Below are 21,455 nucleotides of genomic sequence, written 5' to 3'. Positions count from 1 at the left end.
GCGAGCAGCGATCGGTTGAAGAGCATGTATTTAGTATTGGCCACGGACCTCCTAGCTCGCTCATTAATGTCTTAATCGAAATTACGGATTGCCTCTAATCCGCTTGTCATCCCTTTATGTCATAGTTTGTACATCTCAATTGTCAGTAGAAACCACATTCGTTTAAGCAAGTCATCCATATCAGCTATATTCTTTTAAAAGGCAGTAAATGAGGCTGAATGAACTGTTTCACTGCCAGACAAGGCTCAGCTGATAGCCAGGTGTAGCAGTGGTAAGGTGTTGGGACTCTGCTGTTGGGACTCTGCTGTAGGGACTCTGCTGTTGGGACTCTGCTGTAGGGACTCTGCTGTTGGGACTCTGCTGTTGGGACTCTGCTGTAGGGACTCTGCTGTAGGGACTCTGCTGTTGGGACTCTGCTGTAGGGACTCTGCTGTAGGGACTCTGCTGTTGGGACTCTGCTGTAGGGACTCTGCTGTTGGGACTCTGCTGTAGGGACTCTGCTGTTGGGACTCTGCTGTTGGGACAGCTCTATGTAGGCTTAACAGTGCGTGGGCAGCGTTTGTCACTGTTATAGTGTAATTCATGTATTGTTTAGTGTCGTGTTGTGGCTTTGCTGGCATGCATCCCACATTGTATGTGTTTTGCCCCACCAAGATTTCCTTGCTAAAATCACCACTGCGTGACCCTAAACATGATGGGATGTTAATTGTTTAATTAACTATAAAAACCACACCTGTGTGGAAGCACCTACATTGTATCCATCATTTACTGAAGTGTTTACTTTATTTTGGCAGTTACATGTACTTCCATGGTTGGTTTCATTGACCCTCCCTTTTAACTGCCCGCAACTGACCCCATTTTTACATACAAATTCTGAGTCTGTGGAGAGGATCAGATTGAACAAAGTGAGGTGTAGAATCACTGATCTACAAACAGAATTCGCTGCCAAATAATATGCTACGTGTGATTAATATTTGCTTGAGCTACGCCTCCCCTGGTTTAGCCGATCCCCCACCAATCACTGATTGATTGGAGACAGCTTGTGTCAATTAAATAACATTTCCAACAATCTTCTACCTGCAGCAAACATTATGCTGGAAATACAGGTAAAAGCAATGTGCCAAAAAATATATTTAAAAAAGCATGGCGCTAATCCTGGGTCTCAAATATGGCTGAATTGTAGTGTATGTACAGAATATCCATGTTGTACACTTTTTAAGCCACTAGATGGCAGTCGTGATACTACCTCTACTGAAAGTCTACTACACTTGTATTAAGATACATATCGACTTTCACTACTAGGTTGAGGAGTTGGATACAGAGCCTCCAGAAAGTGTTCACACCTCTTGACTTTTTCCACATTTTGTCGTCAACACATTTTATTATTTGTTTTCTGTTATTCCATGTCCAATTTTGACACAAGAAATGAGAAGTTGATTTCCAATTTTCGTTTTTTCCAAATTCAAAAACGATCTCTCCATTTTGACTCGGAAATCAAAATAACGAAACGTACACGGACCGTACATTAACCATACACAGACCTCAGCCTGATTTGAAATGCAGTCTGATGCAAAGTGTTCTGTGTAGCCTATGCAAAGGTTCTGAATTTCTATGGCACTGGATTATATACACTGCTCAAAAAAATAAAGGGAACACTTAAACAACACAATGTAACTCCAAGTCAATCACACTTCTGTGAAATCAAACTGTCCACTTAGGAAGCAACACTGATTGACAATAAATTTCACATGCTGTTGTGCAAATGGAATAGACAAAAGGTGGAAATTAAAGGCAATTAGCAAGACACCCCCAATAAAGGAGTGATTCTGCAGGTGGTGACCACAGACCACTTCTCAGTTCCTATGCTTCCTGGCTGATGTTTTGGTCACTTTTGAATGCTGGCGGTGCTTTCACTCTAGTGGTAGCATGAGACGGAGTCTACAACCCACACAAGTGGCTCAGGTAGTGCAGCTCATCCAGGATGGCACATCAATGCGAGCTGTGGCAAGAAGGTTTGCTGTGTCTGTCAGCGTAGTGTCCAGAGCATGGAGGCGCTACCAGGAGACAGGCCAGTACATCAGGAGACGTGGAGGAGGCCGTAGGAGGGCAACAACCCAGCAGCAGGACCGCTACCTCCGCCTTTGAGCAGGAGGAGCACTGCCAGAGCCCTGCAAAATGACCTCCAGCAGGCCACAAATGTGCATGTGTCTGCTCAAGTGGAGTTACATTGTGTTGTTTAAGTGTTCCCTTTATTTTTTTGAGCAGTGTATATAAAAAAAATCGAAGCCAAATCAGATGAAGTGATTGTTCCCGATGGAAGACAGTTCAAAATAAACATTTGCTGCCTTGCAGCCAACTACTGCACATAGGAAGTAGGAAGTAACTCCAGAAATGTTTTAGTCTTTGGTAGCCTAACTCTGCAGTGAACGCTTCCAACAATGAGAAATGAAATGTCAATATGATGTCAATATGACTGGGTGGGCCCAGCAGCAGTGTAGGATGATATTATTCAAGTATAAATTGAACGATCATTGGTCAGTTACAATCAGATCGCTGTGTGACGTTATGCGGCGGGTAAAAACTACTTCCCAACTCAAACAGGCTGAAATTCCAGATTTTTTTCCCTTCAAAACATTTTTTACACAATAAGGGCATTATCATAATTTTCACAATTTTGTGTGTCATTCCAAACTTTCAATTGTGTGGAAGTATAAAAAAAAAAAATCGAATCTAATTTGACTTCACTGCCCCTTTAATAAAAACAATTGTCTGTCATGACTGTAAACACATCTTTCACAATTTAAGATTTGCTAAACAAATAGGGCTCCCCGAGTGGCACTGCATCTCAGTGCAAGAGGCATCACTACAGTCCCTGGTTCAAATCCAGGCTATCACATCCGGCCGTGGTTGGGAGTCCCATAGGGCGGTGCACAATTGACCCAGCGTTGTCCGGGTTTTGCCGGGGTAGGCCGTCATGGTAAATAAGAATTTGTTCTTGACTTGCCTAGTTAAATACATTTATTTTTTTAAACAGCATCCCTGGTAAGCTACTGGAGCCTGACTCTACCCGTGATTTCAAATAAATGTTTGATAAGGCACGAAAATGAAAAATTATTTATTCCTCGGTGTGCAATATGTTACATTGTGAAAGACTGTGTGCTTCAAACTGTTTTCTTGAAGTGATTTGTAGCCATCTTCTCCATCTGTGGGTTTCCATTAGATAGCACAGGCACAAAGTCAAAATGACTATCGAAAAAATGTAGGAAAATAAAAATGAGCTTTTTGGTGTTAATTTAAGATTAGCAGTGTGGTTTTAAGATGATAAATTGTATAAATAGGCAGGGGGTTATGACTTTGTGACTGTGGTAACTAGTGATGTCCCCATCTGTGCATGAGTACCTCTGATTTAGTTTCCAGAAAACATGTGACATTGTAAAATGTTGTGTATTCGTGCACCCAAATTCAGGAGGGGACTGAAGCGTGGATGGCTTGTGACTGCAGTAATTTGGGAGTTCCTACAACATGCACAAAATTAAAAAAAAAAAAAAAACTTGCCAGACAGAACGTTTTGTGAATAATGGAATGGGATAGATATCTGTAAAAAATTACCATAGATTAAAAATCACTCATGGGGATAGTTCCTACACCCAAAGGTATCTCAACCACTGGTAATGGGGAGAGGAAGAGAAAACACAAAGAGAACACAGATTTTACGAAACAGTGCCTCTCTTTATTCTGCCGCACTGCAAATTGGTATTATTTACATGGCATGCCACATCAATACAGGAACTGACTAAGGACACAATCGATAATACTTAGAATCTGCTCTGGAAAAGAGAGATAAGGGTACCAAAAAAAATAAGATATTAAAAAGAAAATAAACAATTCTCTCTGTGATCCATGTAAATTCATTTTTTTTGTAGACTTTACAAAGTGCTGTCCAGTAGCTAGGCAGATAACGAGCCAGCCCTGCTGTCTGAGAGAAGGAGGACGGGTCAGCTAGAGAACGTGGCAGGTGGTACTGCCCTCTTAGGTCAGGGGAAAACCTAAATCATGTATGAAGAAAATACAGTCCGTGTCTGAAGACAGGGGGAAAAAATCAAGATTGTACCCCAATAAATGTTGACAGTCCCAATAACCTCAAATCATGTCAAGGTAAGAATCCACAACCACTATGTCCTTGCAAAAGAACTGGACACCAAAAGAGTGAACTTCAGATCCGTATGAGGGAGAACCAACGTTAGATTTATTTATAAAAACTTAGAAATTACAAAAGAAAAATAACACAATTCCAAGTACGATTTTTACCACATAATAATGAGAAGAAAGTAAAGGGGGACAATTGTCTTCTAAGAGAGAACCTTTGAGAGAGAAAAAAAAAAAGTTGTCTTCTCTTAATTAATATTTCCTATCGGTTTAAGGTGGACAGCCTCTCACACACACACCTCTCTCAAACACACACACACCTCTCTCACACACACACACCTCTCTCACACACACACACACACACACACACACACACACACACACACACACACACACACACACACACACACACACACACACACACACACACACACACACACACCTCTCTCAAACACACTCAAGGATACGGTCACATCTCTCACACTCACTCACTCTCTCTCTTCCCTTAAACACACACATCTCTCTCACACACACACATCTCTCTCTCACACACACACACACATGCTCTCTTCCCTTAAACACACACAGCTCTCTCGCACACATCCCTCAAACACACACACACATCCCTCAAACACACACACTGGTGCCCTGGGGCGAATGGCCAACCAACATGCAGGTGGTTCTGACTGACTGAGGTTTTAGGCCATTTGATCATTAGTTGAAGCCCCTCTTCTTCCTGTAGTTCTTTAGATCAAGCCCCTCCTCTTCTTGTAGTCCTCCAGGTTGAGAGACCTACGTGGAGCGCCGTCCTTCACTGCCAGGGTGTTGGCGCTCACTGACAGAGACTTGGCTTCTGAAACACACCGGAGGAACAACATTAGTCTGACACATCTGTTGTTATCGGTGTAGGTGCCCCTAGACGCCGACCTCGAGTGAGTTTAGCATTTCCCTCACAAATGGTTAAGGTTAGGACTCGTGGAGGGGAAGCTGATCCATTAGCTGGTAATAGCCGGCGTTTGGCCAATAAAAAAGCAGATAAATAAAATAGCCAATTATCAAGATTTTTTTTTGGGGGGGGGGGCGAAATAAGTCTTTTTAGCCTATGAATTGATGTAAATACATTTGACCAGTCATGCTTATCGGTTTATAGGTTTATTTAGCATAATTTATTGGAATTAATTGGCGCACGTGTATATTCGTTAAGCATCTTATTTATTACATGCGCACAGCATACAGATACAGAGAATTCTGGCAGACAGTACAAAAGCTGCTGCTACAGGCAGGCTGGGTAATCAGCGGAGGAGACACGGGCTGTGGATGAGGACGACAGAGACCGTGTGAGAGCTGCTGCTACAGGCAGGCTGGGTAATCAGTGGAGGAGACACGGGCTGTGGATGAGGACGACAGAGACTTCTGGCAGACCGTGTGAGAGCTGCTGCTACAGGCAGGCTGGGTAATCAGCAGAGGAGACACGGGCTGTGGATGAGGACGACAGAGACCGTGTGAGAGCTGCTGCTACAGGCAAGCTGGGTAATCAGCGGAGGAGACACGGGCTGTGGATGAGGACGACAGAGACTTCTGGCAGACCGTGTGAGAGCTGCTGCTACAGGCAGGCTGGGTAATCAGCGGAGGAGACACGGGCTGTGGATGAGGACGACAGAGACTTCTGGCAGACCGTGTGAGAGCTGCTGCTACAGGCAGGCTGGGTAATCAGCGGAGGAGACACGGGCTGTGGATGAGGACGACAGAGACTTCTGGCAGACCGTGTGAGAGCTGCTGCTACAGGCAGGCTGGGTAATCAGCGGAGGAGACACGGGCTGTGGATGAGGACGACAGAGACTTCTGGCAGACCGTGTGAGAGCTGCTGCTACAGGCAGGCTGGGTAATCAGCGGAGGAGACACGGGCTGTGGATGAGGACGACAGAGACTTCTGGCAGACCGTGTGAGAGCTGCTGCTACAGGCAGGCTGGGTAATCAGCGGAGGAGACACGGGCTGTGGATGAGGACGACAGAGACTTCTGGCAGACCGTGTGAGAGCTGCTGCTACAGGCAGGCTGGGTAATCAGCGGAGGAGACACGGGCTGTGGATGAGGACGACAGAGACTTCTGGCAGACCGTGTGAGAGCTGCTGCTACAGGCAGGCTGGGTAATCAGCGGAGGAGACACGGGCTGTGGATGAGGACGACAGAGACTTCTGGCAGACCGTGTGAGAGCTGCTGCTACAGGCAGGCTGGGTAATCAGCGGAGGAGACACGGGCTGTGGATGAGGACGACAGAGACTTCTGGCAGACCGTGTGAGAGCTGCTGCTACAGGCAGGCTGGGTAATCAGCGGAGGAGACACGGGCTGTGGATGAGGACGACAGAGACTTCTGGCAGACCGTGTGAGAGCTGCTGCTACAGGCAGGCTGGGTAATCAGCGGAGGAGACACGGGCTGTGGATGAGGACGACAGAGACTTCTGGCAGACCGTGTGAGAGCTGCTGCTACAGGCAGGCTGGGTAATCAGCGGAGGAGACACGGGCTGTGGATGAGGACGACAGAGACTTCTGGCAGACCGTGTGAGAGCTGCTGCTACAGGCAGGCTGGGTAATCAGCGGAGGAGACACGGGCTGTGGATGAGGACGACAGAGACTTCTGGCAGACCGTGTGAGAGCTGCTGCTACAGGCAGGCTGGGTAATCAGCGGAGGAGACACGGGCTGTGGATGAGGACGACAGAGACTTCTGGCAGACCGTGTGAGAGCTGCTGCTACAGGTCAAACAGCTTGTTGATCGTTGCTGCTGGAGTGAAACGGGCTTTTAGAAGCCCAATCATTGCCCAATGTTGTAACGAGAGCCCGCGAGTGAGGTCACACACCCTCCAGGCAAAGATGTCATTTTGTTGTTGACAAAATGCCCCTTCAGTTACGAACGGTGGAGAACAGATTTCCCCCTATGTACCACATTCCAGGCCAGAGTAAGTGTCCGGTTATTGACAGCGCTTCTTAAAGCTATGAATGACAAAGGAACAAATGCTCGCTGGCACGCAACAATGGGGTGAAAAGAAAAAGGGGGGGGGTGTAGCTTACAAAACACCCCTCTCCCTTTCCCCCTTTTACGACTACGTGTCAGAGAGACAAAGAACAGACACTTTCTGCAGATCAGCAGACCATCTTTACGATCTTAATGTGTTACCCGGGACTACCAACTAGACTTCCGGGTACCATAGATATGGATTCCAAGAAGGGGGGGGGGGGTTATGATATTCCTTTTAATAAGAAGGAAAAGTAACACCAATTGCAGCAGTGATATTTCAATACATTTCTGAACAATGTATGAAACTTTGAAAGGACTCATGACATGTTGGTATAACCTGGAAGCATACTGTGATATGTAAAATGTCTTAAAAACAAAAAGGGGGTATAATGTGTATTTGCTGTAACATGAAGTATCTGTATTTTACTCAAGGCATGTTTAGAACCTACAGGCTATGTATTTCATCATCCTAGGGACTGCTGAACTGGGTTCTGTACAGCAGAAACATACTGTGGACCCTTTATGAAGAAATCTCTCATTCATCTCAAATGGACATAACTGTGCTGAATTCTCAGAATGAACGGAGTGGTTCCGTGACACCCTGCCTTATCAGCCCCGCCCTCAGTGAGTATCCCTGTAATTACAGGACTTGTTAACCAGACAGGTAGATAAAGTTCATTTGCGGTGTGGCCACGCCAGTTTGAACAAAAATGATCCTGTGGAACGAACTGGTTGCTCATTCAAGACTAACTGACTGAGTTCACAATCCATCCCGGGATCAGAGGAAGAGAATTCACTGCAGGGAAAAGCTGTAAGACTTTACTTTCCTGGACTGAGAGAAAAATAAGTGGGTTTAGCTCCTTCGGCTGTGAGCTACTTCGGGGTCTGCTGGCCTCAGCATTACTGACAATAGAGACTTGGACAACAAACCTTTTCCCACACAAACGGAATCCAACTGGGCAGGCAACACCGACATACAAGTCATTTACCTATTGCATTTTTAATTTCCTCTGAAAGTGGCGCTGTGTGTGTGTAAAGTGGTGGAAATCATTGAGTATTAGGCTTGGGCGGTATCCAGATTATCATATCTTCATACCATCCTTCTCTCATCCCGGGATTTACAGTATTACCGGCATAGGACACAAGGGGGCGCTAAAATCCCAAGAAAAGCCCATTTGGCCTCATCAGAATTCGAAGAAAATTAGCACAAACTAATAGAAAAATCACATAGACGCTGTTAGCTAAATGCTAACGAGCGAAAACTAACAAACTAATTACAGCTTCCACTGTGTTATTTACAAACAAACACGCGACTGGCTGGGGAATTACGGTAAGATTCATAATGTGACTGGCTCAACTGTTCTGGGGAATTACGGTAAGATTCATAATGTGACTGGCTCAACTGTTCTGGGGAACTACGGTAAAATGCATTATGTGACTGGCTCAACTGTTCTGGGGAATTACGGTAAGATTCATATTGTGACTGGCTCAACTGTTCTGGGGAATTACAGTAAGATTCATAATGTGACTGGCTCAACTGTTCTGGGGAATTACAGTAAGATTCATAATGTGACTGGCTCAACTGTTCTGGGGAACTACGGTAAGATTCATAATGTGACTGGCTCAACTGTTCTGGGGAATTACAGTAAGATTCATAATGTGACTGGCTCAACTGTTCTGGGGAATTACGGTAAGATTCATAATGTTACAATGTCACAGTTGAAATGTAGAATCTGCTTTGTCTCCTAACGTATTGAGCAAGTTGACTGCAGGTATTAACTTAAAAAGCAGCTACAAATATTCAAATTTGTTAAACTTCAAATAAATAGTTTTGACATTATTGAAAAACCTGTGACTTTTTCCAAATACCCCGGAATAAGGTATATAAGTTATACCGCCCAAGCCTATTGAGTATGTTAAGACTGCAGGTCTAATTTACAAACCAATAATCAATACTGTCCACATCCGATGCAAATTGGTAGCCTTCATGTCTATTCCTGGTTAGTTTCAGGGTTATGAAAGCCGATGTTGACATGATCTCATTCGTTGAAAGAGAAAATGTGAGAGAATTACGTCATTAATAACTACAGATACAGTTAATTCAAGGGTTTCTCTATATCCAACCCTTAAAATGGTGCCCTCTTCGAATCATTTGGATACGATAACCAAATGAATCAAATCTATGAATTATTCCAGTAATTAACCAGTAAAATTATCTTGAATATTAACTAGCCAAAAGTCAAAACTGCAACAATTCTAAATCTGATCGCATGTTAAAAAAAAACGTTTTGATGGCCACGATTTAAAAATAGGTATTTGAAGCTCACTTCCCATTCGCCTGTACTGAAAGAAACAGAAGGCAGACTTCCTCAGCGTGTCACTCACCACTAACTAATGAACTGGAGGCCGTAGACATTCTGAAAATAAATACTTAATATAGTTTGAAACCTGAACGTTTTTGCAACATTGTGAGGCATGTTTTACCTTGCTTCAAAAGGAGCCCGAATCTGACCATAGAAACATGGAGGCGGTTCTTTTATAAAAGACTTACACGTCCAGGCGGTGTCACAACCGGCTGCGATCGGGAGTCCCAAAGGGCGGCGCACAATTGGCCCCAGCGTCGTCCGGGTTTGGCCGGTGTAGGCCGTCATTGTAAATAAGAATTTGTTCTTAAACTGACTTGCCTAGTTAAATAAAGGTTCAATTATATATACAGTAGCCTAATTCTCTCATGTTGCATTTGCGGTGCGTTTTTAACAATGGTGTTTTCCCGCTAATTGAGTCACGGAACTAACATTCAAGCGTAGCCTACTGTCTTGTGCACATTGCTGCACTTATAACGTGAATATATAATTGCTTATAAACATTTTAAGCTATAAAACGTTCTGATCTGCCTAACTGCTTTTTAAAAATGTTTATTTATAATGTTTATGTAGCCTAGGCCTATTGGTTGTATGAATTTGGGATCTATATCGTCCCACCACTGCCCCAGAGTCTGTTCGGTATAGGCCATTTCTTTCTCGACTAGCTGACCAATAGAATAGGTCAACGTCTATACAATGGGGGGATAATAGATGGACATAGGCTAGTGATTTTGCTGTTTGTTACTCGTCTTGTTGGTACATTTTGGAAAGTTAGTGTGACATCTTCATAGTGTGTATCGGAATTTCATGTTCCGTTAAAATGAATTACAATAATCTCAATGTGATTTCTGTCATTCTGAGCACAGTGGGTGGACATCCCTAATCTGGTTACGCACCCAATGCATATGGGTCTAAAATGATGCCGGCGCCACATTTACATACATGAGCCATGTTTAATGGAAACCCCTGATCTGTACCCAGGGGAAACCCCTGATCTGTACCCAGGGGAAACCCCTGATCTGTACCCAGGGGAAACCCCTGATCTGTACCCAGGGGAAACCCCTGATCTGTACCCAGGGGAAACCCCTGATCTGTACCTAGGGGAAACCCCTGATCTGTACCTAGGGGAAACCCCTGATCTGTACCCAGGGGAAACCCCTGATCTGTACCCAGGGGAAACCCCTGATCTGTACCCAGGGGAAACCCCTGATCTGTACCCAGGGGAAACCCATGATCTGTACCCAGGGGAAACTTCACCCTGGAGAGAGACATACATGAGCCATGTCAAACGGTATCGTTACTGCACATTGAACTACCCTCATGGATCGAACCCACCACTTTGTGCATGTTACATACGCATTTCAAAACTGTCCGTCTCACCTGCATTGGGAACCTGTAGGTCGATCTTGACGTCAAAGTCGTGAACTTTAAAGAGGTCCTCTGATAGGTCGCTGGTGTTCTTAGTCGGGTCGATGACTTTCAGAGCAGCCTGTCCCGCTCCCCTGCCCATCTCAAACTCCAAGTCCATCTCTTTGCCCGACCCTTCTCCGTACTTCTCATTGAGGTGTTGGAGGATAGCTGCATGGACTGAAGGGTCTCTGGCCTGTGGGAACACAAACACAACATGTCAATACTGCAGACAGACAAGTTATTTCAGAATTTTATACGTGTAGAAAAACCCTTATAGTTGCTCCAGGATACTTTATCTCAGCACGCAAACCCTCACCCTGGCTCTGAAGAGATACACTTTGTAGCCCTTACTGCTGAGGTTGGCCGGTGATGTCTGGTGAGGACCTGCCTTACAACAGGCCTACAAGCCCTCAGTCCAGCCTCTCTCAGCCTATTGCGGACATTCTGAGCACTGATGGAGGGATTGTGCGTTCCTGGTGTAAAGTTGTTGTTGCCATCCTGTACCTGTCCCGCAGGTGTGATGTTCGGATGTACCGATCCTGTGCAGGTGTTGTTACACGTGGTCTGCCACTGCGAGGACGATCAGCTGTCCGTCCTGTCTTCCTGTAGCGCTGTCTTAGGCGTCTCAGAGTACGGACATTGCAATTTATCTCCCTGGCTATATCTGCAGTCCTCATGCCTCCTTGCAGCATGCCTAAGGCAAGTTCACGCAGATGAGCAGAGACCCTGGGCATCTTTCTTTTGGTGTTTTTGAGTCAGTAGAAAGGCCTCTTTAGTGTCCTAAATGTTGATAACTGTGACCTTAATTGCCTACCGTCTGTAAGCTGTTAGTGTCTTAACGACCGTTCCACAGGTGCATATTCATTAATTGTTTATGGTTCATTGAACAAGCATGGGAAACAGTGTTTAAACCCTTTACAATGAAGATCTGTGAAGTTATTTTGATTTTTACAAATTATCTTTGAAAAGACAGGGTCCTGAAAAAGGGACGTTTCTTTTTTTGCTTAGTTTATGGTTGTGAGGTCTGGGGTCCGCTCACCAACCAAGAATTCGCAAAAAGGGACAAACAGGAAGTTGAGACTCTGCATGCAGAATTCTGCAAAAATATCCTCTGCGTACAACGTAAAACACCAAATAATGCATGCAACGCAAAATTAGGCTGATACCCACTAAATTCTACAACCACCTAAAAGGAAGCATTTCCCAAACCTTCCATAACAAAGCCATCACCTACAGAGAGATGAACCTGGAGAAGAGTCCTCTAAGCAAGCTGGTCCTGGGGCTCTGTTCACAAACACAAACAGACCCCACAGAGCCCCAGGACAGCAACACAATTAGACCCAACCAAATCATGAGAAAACCAAAATATAATGACTTGACATATTGGAAAGAATTTACCAAAAACAGAGCAAACTAGAATGCTATTTGGCCCTAAACAGAGAATACATAGTGGCAGAATACCTGACCACTGTGACTGACCCAAACTTAAGGAAAGCTTTGACTATGTACAGACTCAGTGAGCATAGCCTTGCTATTGTGAAAGGCCGCCGTAGGCAGACCTGGCTCTCAAGAGAAGACAGGCTATGTGCCCACAAAATGAGGTGGAAACTGAGCTGCACTTCCTAACCTCTATCTATGACCATATTAGAGACACATATTTCACTCAGATTACACAGATCCACAAAGAATTCAAAAACAAATCAAACATTGATAAACTCCCATATCTACTGGGTGAAATACCACAGTGTGTCATCACCGCAGCAAGATTGGTGACCTGTTGCCACACGAAAAGGGCAACCAGTGAAGAACAAACACCATCGTAAATACAACCCATATATGTTTATTTATTTTCCCTTTTGTACTTTAACTATTTGCACATCGTTACAAAACGGTACAAAGACAATTATATAACATTTGAAAATGTCTCTATTCTTTTGTAACATTTGTGAGTGTAATGTTACCTGTTCGTTATATATAATCTATTTAATCTATTTCACTTGCTTTGGCAATGTAAACATATGTTTCCCATCCCAATAAAGCCCTTCCAGTTGAATCGAGAGAGAAGATGCTTCCGTGCTTCTACACCTGCATTGCTTGCTGTTTGGGGTTTTAGGCTGGGTTTCTGTACAGCACTTCGAGATATTAGCTGATGTACGAAGGGCTATATAAAATAAACTTGACTTGATTTGAAGATCTGAGACTTACGTTAGACACCATGGTTGGTTTGCATTGCCGTCTAGTAAACGGGTCCATCTGCAGCTTGGCATTCTGTCCCTCCGCCTGACAGAAATAGTATTTTAAAAAAGACAAAAATAAATTATCACTTTTATTTATTTTTTAAAACGGGAAATTTGTTTTGATCGGCTACAGTAGTTCAGGTGTGAGATCTAAATGACAGAAAGAGAACTGCAAGTTCAGTGAATCACAAGGCTCATTTGAATTTCCTGCTACGTAACAGTGATCAAATTAAGATACTACATGTGTAGTACGGATACTTACCACTAGGGCTTTCTCAGACTCAACAATGTTCCAGCTCCGATTCCTCTGGTTGATGTAGCTGGAGAAAACAGATGGACAGGCAGATATGTTTATATAGACAGAGAGATGCAAAAAGAGATATAGAGAGGGTGAGAGCAAGAGAGAGACACAGAGAGAGAGAGAGAGAGAGAGAGAGAGAGAGAGAGAGAGAGACACAGAGAGAGACACAGAGAGAGAGAGAGAGAGAGAGAGAGAGAGCAAGAGAGAGAGAGAGAGAGAGAGAGAGAGAGAGGGGAAGAGAGAGAGAGACAGCTGGTAGCGCAGGTATGGGCAATTTTGATCTGAACTCATCAATGGGGCGGGCTGCAGAGGTTCACGGGTCTGTGTACCCACATCCATACCCACACACTAGCCTTTTGGGGCCCAAAGCTCAATTTTGAATATCCTGCAATTCTACACATTTTGCCATGGGATGGAGAGAAATGTTTTCCATGTGATATTTGAGTGAGAGTGACTAACAGAATTAATGGGGTCTCACGGTCAGTCATTTGACAGTATATCTAAGTTTAGATAGCTGGCCCGCTCGACTAACTTTCCAATCTAAAAAATGTTTGCTGACACGGGCTACTTGAGTGGCGGGGGAAGACAGACGGGCGGCGGGGGAGGACAGACGGGCGGCGGGGGAAGACAGACGGGCGGGCGGGGGAAGACAGACGGGCGGGCGGGGGAAGACAGACGGGCGGGCGGGGGAAGACAGACGGGCGGGCGGGGGAAGACAGACGGGCGGGCGGGGGAAGACAGACGGGCGGGCGGGGGAAGACAGACGGGCGGGCGGGGGAAGACAGACGGGCGGCGGGGGAAGACAGACGGGCGGCGGGGGAAGACAGACGGGCGGCGGGGGAAGACAGGCGGGCGGCGGGGGAGGACAGGCGGGCGAAGACAGACGGGCGGCGGGGGAAGACAGACGGGCGGCGGGGGAAGACAGACGGGCGGCGGGGGAAGACAGACGGGCGGCGGGCGAAGACAGGCGGGCGGCGGGGGAAGACAGACGGGCGGCGGGGGAAGACAGACGGGCGGCGGGGGAAGACAGACGGGCGGCGGGGGAAGACAGACGGGCGGCGGGGGAGGACAGACGGGCGGGCGGGGGAAGACAGGCGGGCGGCGGGGGAGGACAGGCGGGCGGCGGGGGAAGACAGGCGGGCGGGGGAAGACAGACGGGCGGCGGGGGAAGACAGACTGGCGGCGGGGGAAGACAGACGGGCGGCGGGGGAAGACAGACGGGCGGCGGGGGAAGACAGGCGGGCGGCGGGGGAAGACAGGCGGGCGGCGGGGGAAGACAGGCGGGCGGCGGGGGAAGACAGGCGGGCGGCGGGGGAAGACAGGCGGGCGGCGGGGGAAGACAGGCGGGCGGCGGGGGAAGACAGGCGGGCGGCGGGGGAAGACAGGCGGGCGGCGGGGGAAGACAGGCGGGCGGCGGGGGAAGACAGACGGGCGGCGGGGGAGGACAGACGGGCGGCGGGGGAGGACAGACGGGCGGGCGGGGGAGGACAGACGGGCGGGCGGGGGAGGACAGGCGGGCGGCGGGGGAGGACAGGCGGGCGGCGGGGGAAGACAGGCGGGCGGCGGGGGAAGACAGGCGGGCGGCGGGGGAAGACAGACGGGCGGCGGGGGAAGACAGACGGGCGGCGGGGGAAGACAGACGGGCGGCGGGGGAAGACAGACGGGCGGCGGGGGAAGACAGACGGGCGGCGGGGGAAGACAGACGGGCGGCGGGGGAAGACAGACGGGCGGCGGGGGAAGACAGACGGGCGGCGGGGGAAGACAGACGGGCGGCGGGGGAAGACAGACGGGCGGCGGGGGAAGACAGACGGGCGGCGGGGGAAGACAGGCGGGCGGCGGGGGAAGACAGGCGGGCGGCGGGGGAAGACAGGCGGGCGGCGGGGGAAGACAGGCGGGCGGCGGGGGAAGACAGGCGGGCGGCGGGGGAAGACAGGCGGGCGGCGGGGGAAGACAGGCGGGCGGCGGGGGAAGACAGGCGGGCGGCGGGGGAAGACAGGCGGGCGGCGGGGGAAGACAGGCGGGCGGCGGGGGAGGACAGGCGGGCGGCGGGGGAGGACGACAGGCGGCGGGGGAGGACGACAGGCGGCGGGGGAAGACAGGCGACGACGGAGGACAGGCGGTGGTCTCACCTGATGGCAGAGATGTTTTTGGTCCTCTGTCTGTCCAGATGCTCGGCCCTCTCCTCCAACTCATTCAGCTGGTCCTGGATCTCTTTGGCTCGGTCTCCTTCTCCACTCTCCTCAGCCATGGCCTGGAGGGGAGAACACACATTATAGCATGTGGATACACCAGTGGGGGCTCCTCAGAGGAGGAAGGGGAGGACCACACAGCAGTAGTACACAACAGTACACACGAGTATAAACAAGTACACAGTAGTACACACAGTGGTACACACTGCACATAGCAGTAGTACACAGCAGTACACACAAGTATACAGTAGTACACACAAGTGGTACACACTGCACATTGCAGTACACGCAGTAGCACACAAGTATAAACAAGTACACAGTAGTACACACAAGTATAAACAAGTACACAGTAGTACACACAGCACATAGCAATAAACAGCAGTAGTACACACCAGTACACACAGCAGTACACACAGTAGTACACACAAGTATAAACAAGTTCACAAAGTAGTACACACAGCAAATAGCAGTACACACAGTAGTACACAGCAGTAGTACACACAGTAGTACACACAAGTATAAACAAGTACACAGTAGTACACACATCAAAGTAGTACACACAGCACATAGCAGTACACACAGTAGTACACAGCAGTAGTAATGAAAAACAGACTTCCTGGGTTAAGAGACGTTTCTTCACCTACCTTGTCTTTGAGTAGTGATGTTTTCTTCATGGCGTAGTTGGAAGGCGCCTTTCGGAATCGGTCTTTCTCTTTTACGATCTGTGAATCAACAAATAAACAACAATCACATCTGGGTTGAAATTCAACATTATACACTAGGGGTTTGGGGCAGTATCCAGATTGTTATTCTATCGTGTACTTTCTGTACCATACCGGGGCATATGGTATTACCGGAAGTGCACAAAACAAGGGGCACTATCCCCCCCAAATAACATTTGTAAATACACATATCTTCTATTCTTTCCCACAAAACAATTTAGGCAACATGGATCTGGATCCAGGAGGGGAGTGCTGCTGTAATCAACAAGTTCGATCGTAGCTGGAGCCCTGAGCTGGATAGAAAGTATTTGACACATCTTAGGATTTCTTAGCACTTTAACTATAAGCACTGGCGTAGCACTGAGCCCCGGGAGGCATTTTATACATATAAAAAAATAAAAATAATTTAACGGTATTGAAAATCATACCGTCTCCATTTCTAAATAGCCCTATACGAATAGTATTTCGCCCAAGCCTAGTATACAGCATAATTAATACTTTACAAAATAGGTATGGCAGGAAAATAAGCCTGTACAGATGACAAACAGATAGTGCACTACATAGGGAATAAGGGTGTCGTCAACTTGGGACGCACAGATACACTACATCACCAAAAGTATGTGGACAGACACCCCTTCAAATGAACGGATTCGCCTATTTTAGCCACACCTGTCAGCAACGGACGGGCGAGCACACAGCCATGCAATCTCCATAGACAAACATTGGCAGTAAAATGGCCCATGCTGAGGAGCTCAGTGACTTTCAACGCAGCACCGCCATTGGATGCCACCTTTCCAACAAGTCAGTTCGTCAAATTTCTGCCCTGCTAGAGCTGCCCCCGGTCAACTGTAAGTGCTGTTATTGTGAACGTCTAGGAGCAACAACGGCTCAGCTGCAAAGTGGTAGGCCACACAGATTCTCAAAGACTGTGGGCTCTCGTTCTCCGTGGCCGACGTGAGGAAGACATTTAAGCGTGTTAAACCTCGCAAGGCTGCTGGCCCAGACAGCATCCCTAGCCCGTCCTCAGAGCATGTGCAGACCAGCTGGCTGGAGTGTTTACGGACATATTCAATCTCTCTCCCTATCCCAGTCTGTTGTCCCCACTTGCTTCAAGATGGCTACCATTGTTCCTGTACCCAAGAAGGCAAAGAACTAAATGACTATCGCCCCGTAATCCCTATCCCAATCTGCTGTGCCCACATGCTTCAAGATGGCCACCATTGTTCCTGTACCCAAGAAGGCAAAGAACTAAATGACTATCGCCCCGTAATCCCTATCCCAATCTGCTGTGCCCACATGCTTCAAGATGGCCACCATTGTTCCTATTTCGTAGAAAGCCAAGGAAACTGAACTATCGCCCCGTAGCACTCACTTCCGTCATCATGAAGTTCGTTGAGAGACTAGTCAAGGATTATATCACCTCCACCTTACCGGTCACACTAGACCCGCTTCAAATTTGCATACTGCCCCAATAGATCCACAGATGATGCAATCGCCATCGCACTGCACACTGCCCTATCCCATCTGGACAAGAGGAATACCTATGCAAGAATGCTGTTCATTGACTACAGCTCAGCATTCAACACCATAGTACCCTCCAAGCTCATCATTAAACTGGAGGCCCTGGGTCTGAACCCAGCCCTGTGTAACTGGGTCCTGAATTTCCTGACGTGCCGCCCCCAGGTGGTGAAGGTAGGAAACAACACCTCCACCCCGCTGATCCTCAACACTGGGGCACCACAAGGGTGCGTTCTCAGCCCTCTCCTTTGCTCCCTGTTCACCCATGACTGCGTGGCCATGCACGCCTCCAACTCAATCATCAAGTTCGCAGACGACACTACAGTGGTAGGCCTGATTACCAACAACAACTAGATGGCCTACAGGGAGGAGGTGAGAGCCCTGGCGGAGAGGTGCCAGGAAAATAACCTCTCCCTCAACAAAACGAAGGAGCTGATCGTGGACTTCAGGAAACAGCAGAGGGAGCACCCCCCTATCCACAGACAGGACCGCAGTAGAGAAGGTGAAAAGCTTCAAGTTCTTCGGCGAGCATCCTGTCGGGCTGTATCACCGCCTGGTACGGCAACTGCACCGCCCGCAACCGCAGGGCTCTCTAGAGGGTGGTGAGGTCTGCACAACGCATCACCGCGGGCAAACTACCTGCCCTCCAAGACACCTACACCACCCGATGTCACAGGAAGGCCAAAAAGATCAAGGACATCAACCACCCGAGCCACTGCCTGTTCACCCCAGAGGTCAGTACAGGTGCATCAACTTTGGGACCAAGAGACTAGAGGTCGACCGATTATGATTTTTCAAAGCCGATACTGATACCGATTATTGGAGGACCAAAAAAAGCCGATAACGATTAAATCGGCCGATTTTTAAAAATTATTTGTAATAATGACAATTACAGCAATACTAAATGAACACTTATTTTAACTTAATATAATACATCAATAAAATCAATTTAGCCTCAAATAAATAATTAAACCTGTTCAATTTGGTTTAAATAATGCAAAAACAAAGTGTTGGAGAAGAAAGTAAAAGTGCAATATGTGCCATGTAAAAAAGCTAATGTTTAAGTTCCTTGCTCAGAACATGAGAACATATGAAAGCTGGTGGTTCCTTTTAACATGAGTTCAATATTCCCAGGTAAGAAGTTTTAGGTTGTAGTTATTATAGGAATTATAGGACTTTCTCTCTATACCATTTGTATTTCATATACCTTTGACTATTGGATGTTCTTATAGGCACTTTGGTATTGCCAGTGTAACAGTATAGCTTCCATCCTTCTCCTCGCCGCTACCTGGGCTCGAACCAGGAACACATCGACAACAGCCACCCTCGAAGCATCGTTACCCATGCAGAGCAAGGGGAACAACTACTCCAAGTCTCAGAGCGAGTGACGTTTGAAACGCTATTAGCGCGCACACCGCTAACTAGCTAGCCATTTCACATCGGTTACATTTGTGGCCTGCTGGAGGTCATTTTGCAGGGCTCTGGCAGTGCTCCTCCTTGCACAAAGGCGGAGGTAGCGGTCCTGCTGCTGGGTTGTTGCCCTCCTACGGCCTCCTCCACGTCTCCTGGTGTACTGGCCTGTCTCCTGGTAGCGCCTCCATGCTCTGGACACTACGCTGACAGACACAGCAAACCTTCTTGCCACAGCTCGCATTGATGTGCCATCCTGGATGAGCTGCACTACCTGAGCCACTTGTGTGGGTTGTAGACTCCGTCTCATGCTACCACTAGAGTGAAAGCACCGCCAGCATTCAAAAGTGACCAAAACATCAGCCAGGAAGCATAGGAACTGAGAAGTGGTCTGTGGTCACCACCTGCAGAATCACTCCTTTTTTGGGGGTGTCTTGCTAATTGCCTATAATTTCCACCTTTTGTCTATTCCATTTGCACAACAGCATGTGAAATTTATTGTCAATCAGTGTTGCTTCCTAAGTGGACAGTTTGATTTCACAGAAGCGTGATTGACTTGGAGTTACATTGTGTTGTTTAAGTGTTCCCTTTATTTATTTTTATTTTTTTATAATATGTTTATTATTTTCCAATAAAAATAAAGTAAAAAAGACAGCAATACAAACAATGACATTCATTGTACTGTTGGATGGGATGGCCAGTTTAGAGGACAAAACAAAAGTTAACTCACACATACACAAAATAAAACAAAATCCTATTAGGTGGTACATGTATAAGAAGACAGCATATAGTCATTACAAGCAGTGTAGTTCAGCCAAAAATAAATATTGAGTGGAGTACAGCACAGAGTAGCAGCAGATCGTCAGCCCAGTTATGAAGCGGGACTAGACCATTTATCCAGTATCGGCTGCCATATTTTGTAAAACAATGGACTTCTATTGGAGGTGTTGTATCGAATCTTTTCCATATGGATTACATTCCCTAAATCCCGTAACCACATTTCAAAGGTAGGTACAGTCTCCAATTTCCAAAATTGCAATATGAGCCTTTTGGCTAATAGAGTACAAAGAGAGACAGCTTTCCCCTCCTGGTTATTCCCATCAACTGTACCAAACAGAGCGATCAATGGGTCTGGGGCTAGAACTCTATCAAAGGCCTTAGATAAGTAATCAAAAATGAGAGCCCAGTAAGCATGTAATTTAGGGCATGTCCAGAATAAGTGGGTCAACGTCCCCTCCTCCTGCTTGCACCTCTCACACAGTGGTGAGGTGTCCGGGAATATTTTATGCAGTTTTACTTTTGAGTAGTGTAACCTGTGTATCACCTTAAACTGTACAAGGTTGTGTCTGGCATTCACTGAACTGTGGTTTATATTCCTGAGAGCTTCTATCCAGTCCTCATTTGAGATTTCTGAACCAAGTTCTTGTTCCCAAGCCCTTTTAATGGTGTCTGTGGATACCTCTATGTGGGCCTGTAGCACATCATACAGTCTAGAGACCGACCCTTTTGAATGGGGTTTGACAAGGATCAAGCTATCTAATGTAGGACTATTTGGCTTCATGCCATACTGTGGGATATGTGTCCTTAAGAAATTCCTGATTTGGAGGTATCTGAAAAAATGTGTTGTTGGCATGTTGAACTTTGCCTGTAATTGTTGAAATGAAGCTAACTGACCGTCTATGTATAAATTACCAATTGTTGTGAGCCCCTTCTCCCTCCACTGTGAAAACACCACATCATCCAATGCAGGGTGGAAAGCATGATTCAGGCTAATCGGGCTGTCTATGTAAACAGTGGGTATGTTAAGAAAATCCCTAATCTGTTTCCAGATCCTAAGCGTATGACAAATGACTGGATTGGAGTCATAAGTGGCTTTTTTCACATATGATGGGCTATTAACAAGTGCAGGGAATGAGGAACGTTGACAGGAGGCCTGCTCGATCAAAAGCCATATAGGCATATCCTTCTGTCTCATCGCAGGTAAACTTTCCCTCCAGAAAGACACAATGTTCAGATTAGCAGCCCAATAATACAGTTTGAAGTGAGGAAGGCCAAAGCCCCCCTCTATCTTGTACTTGCATAAATGCTTCTTTGAAATTCTGGCTGCCTTGTTATCCCATAAAAATGGAGTTACTATTGAATCCAG

The 21,455-nt window shown here is 47.0% G+C and overlaps 1 protein-coding gene across 2 annotated transcripts in view; it reads right to left on the bottom strand.

Moving 5' to 3' along the window:
* Nucleotides 1-4,224: 4,224 nt before the first annotated feature.
* The window catches only part of rtf1 (RTF1 homolog, Paf1/RNA polymerase II complex component), a 34,178-nt gene continuing 16,947 nt past the window's right edge, over nucleotides 4,225-21,455 (bottom strand). For both annotated transcript variants that reach the window (XM_038967106.1, XM_038967107.1), the window contains 6 exons: nucleotides 16,304-16,381; nucleotides 15,600-15,721; nucleotides 13,432-13,489; nucleotides 13,138-13,212; nucleotides 10,903-11,125; nucleotides 4,225-4,999 (listed from right to left, as the gene is read on the bottom strand). In XM_038967106.1, coding sequence (XP_038823034.1) covers nucleotides 4,893-4,999; nucleotides 10,903-11,125; nucleotides 13,138-13,212; nucleotides 13,432-13,489; nucleotides 15,600-15,721; nucleotides 16,304-16,381 — 663 coding nt within the window. In that variant the 3' untranslated portion in view covers nucleotides 4,225-4,892. The remainder of the gene's footprint in view (nucleotides 5,000-10,902; nucleotides 11,126-13,137; nucleotides 13,213-13,431; nucleotides 13,490-15,599; nucleotides 15,722-16,303; nucleotides 16,382-21,455) is intronic.

This window comes from Salvelinus namaycush, chromosome 28, assembly GCF_016432855.1.
Source record: "Salvelinus namaycush isolate Seneca chromosome 28, SaNama_1.0, whole genome shotgun sequence".
Lineage (NCBI taxonomy): Eukaryota > Metazoa > Chordata > Actinopteri > Salmoniformes > Salmonidae > Salvelinus > Salvelinus namaycush.
The sequence above is the reverse complement of the archived record's forward strand: the minus strand, read 5'-3'. Positions and strand labels throughout refer to the sequence as shown.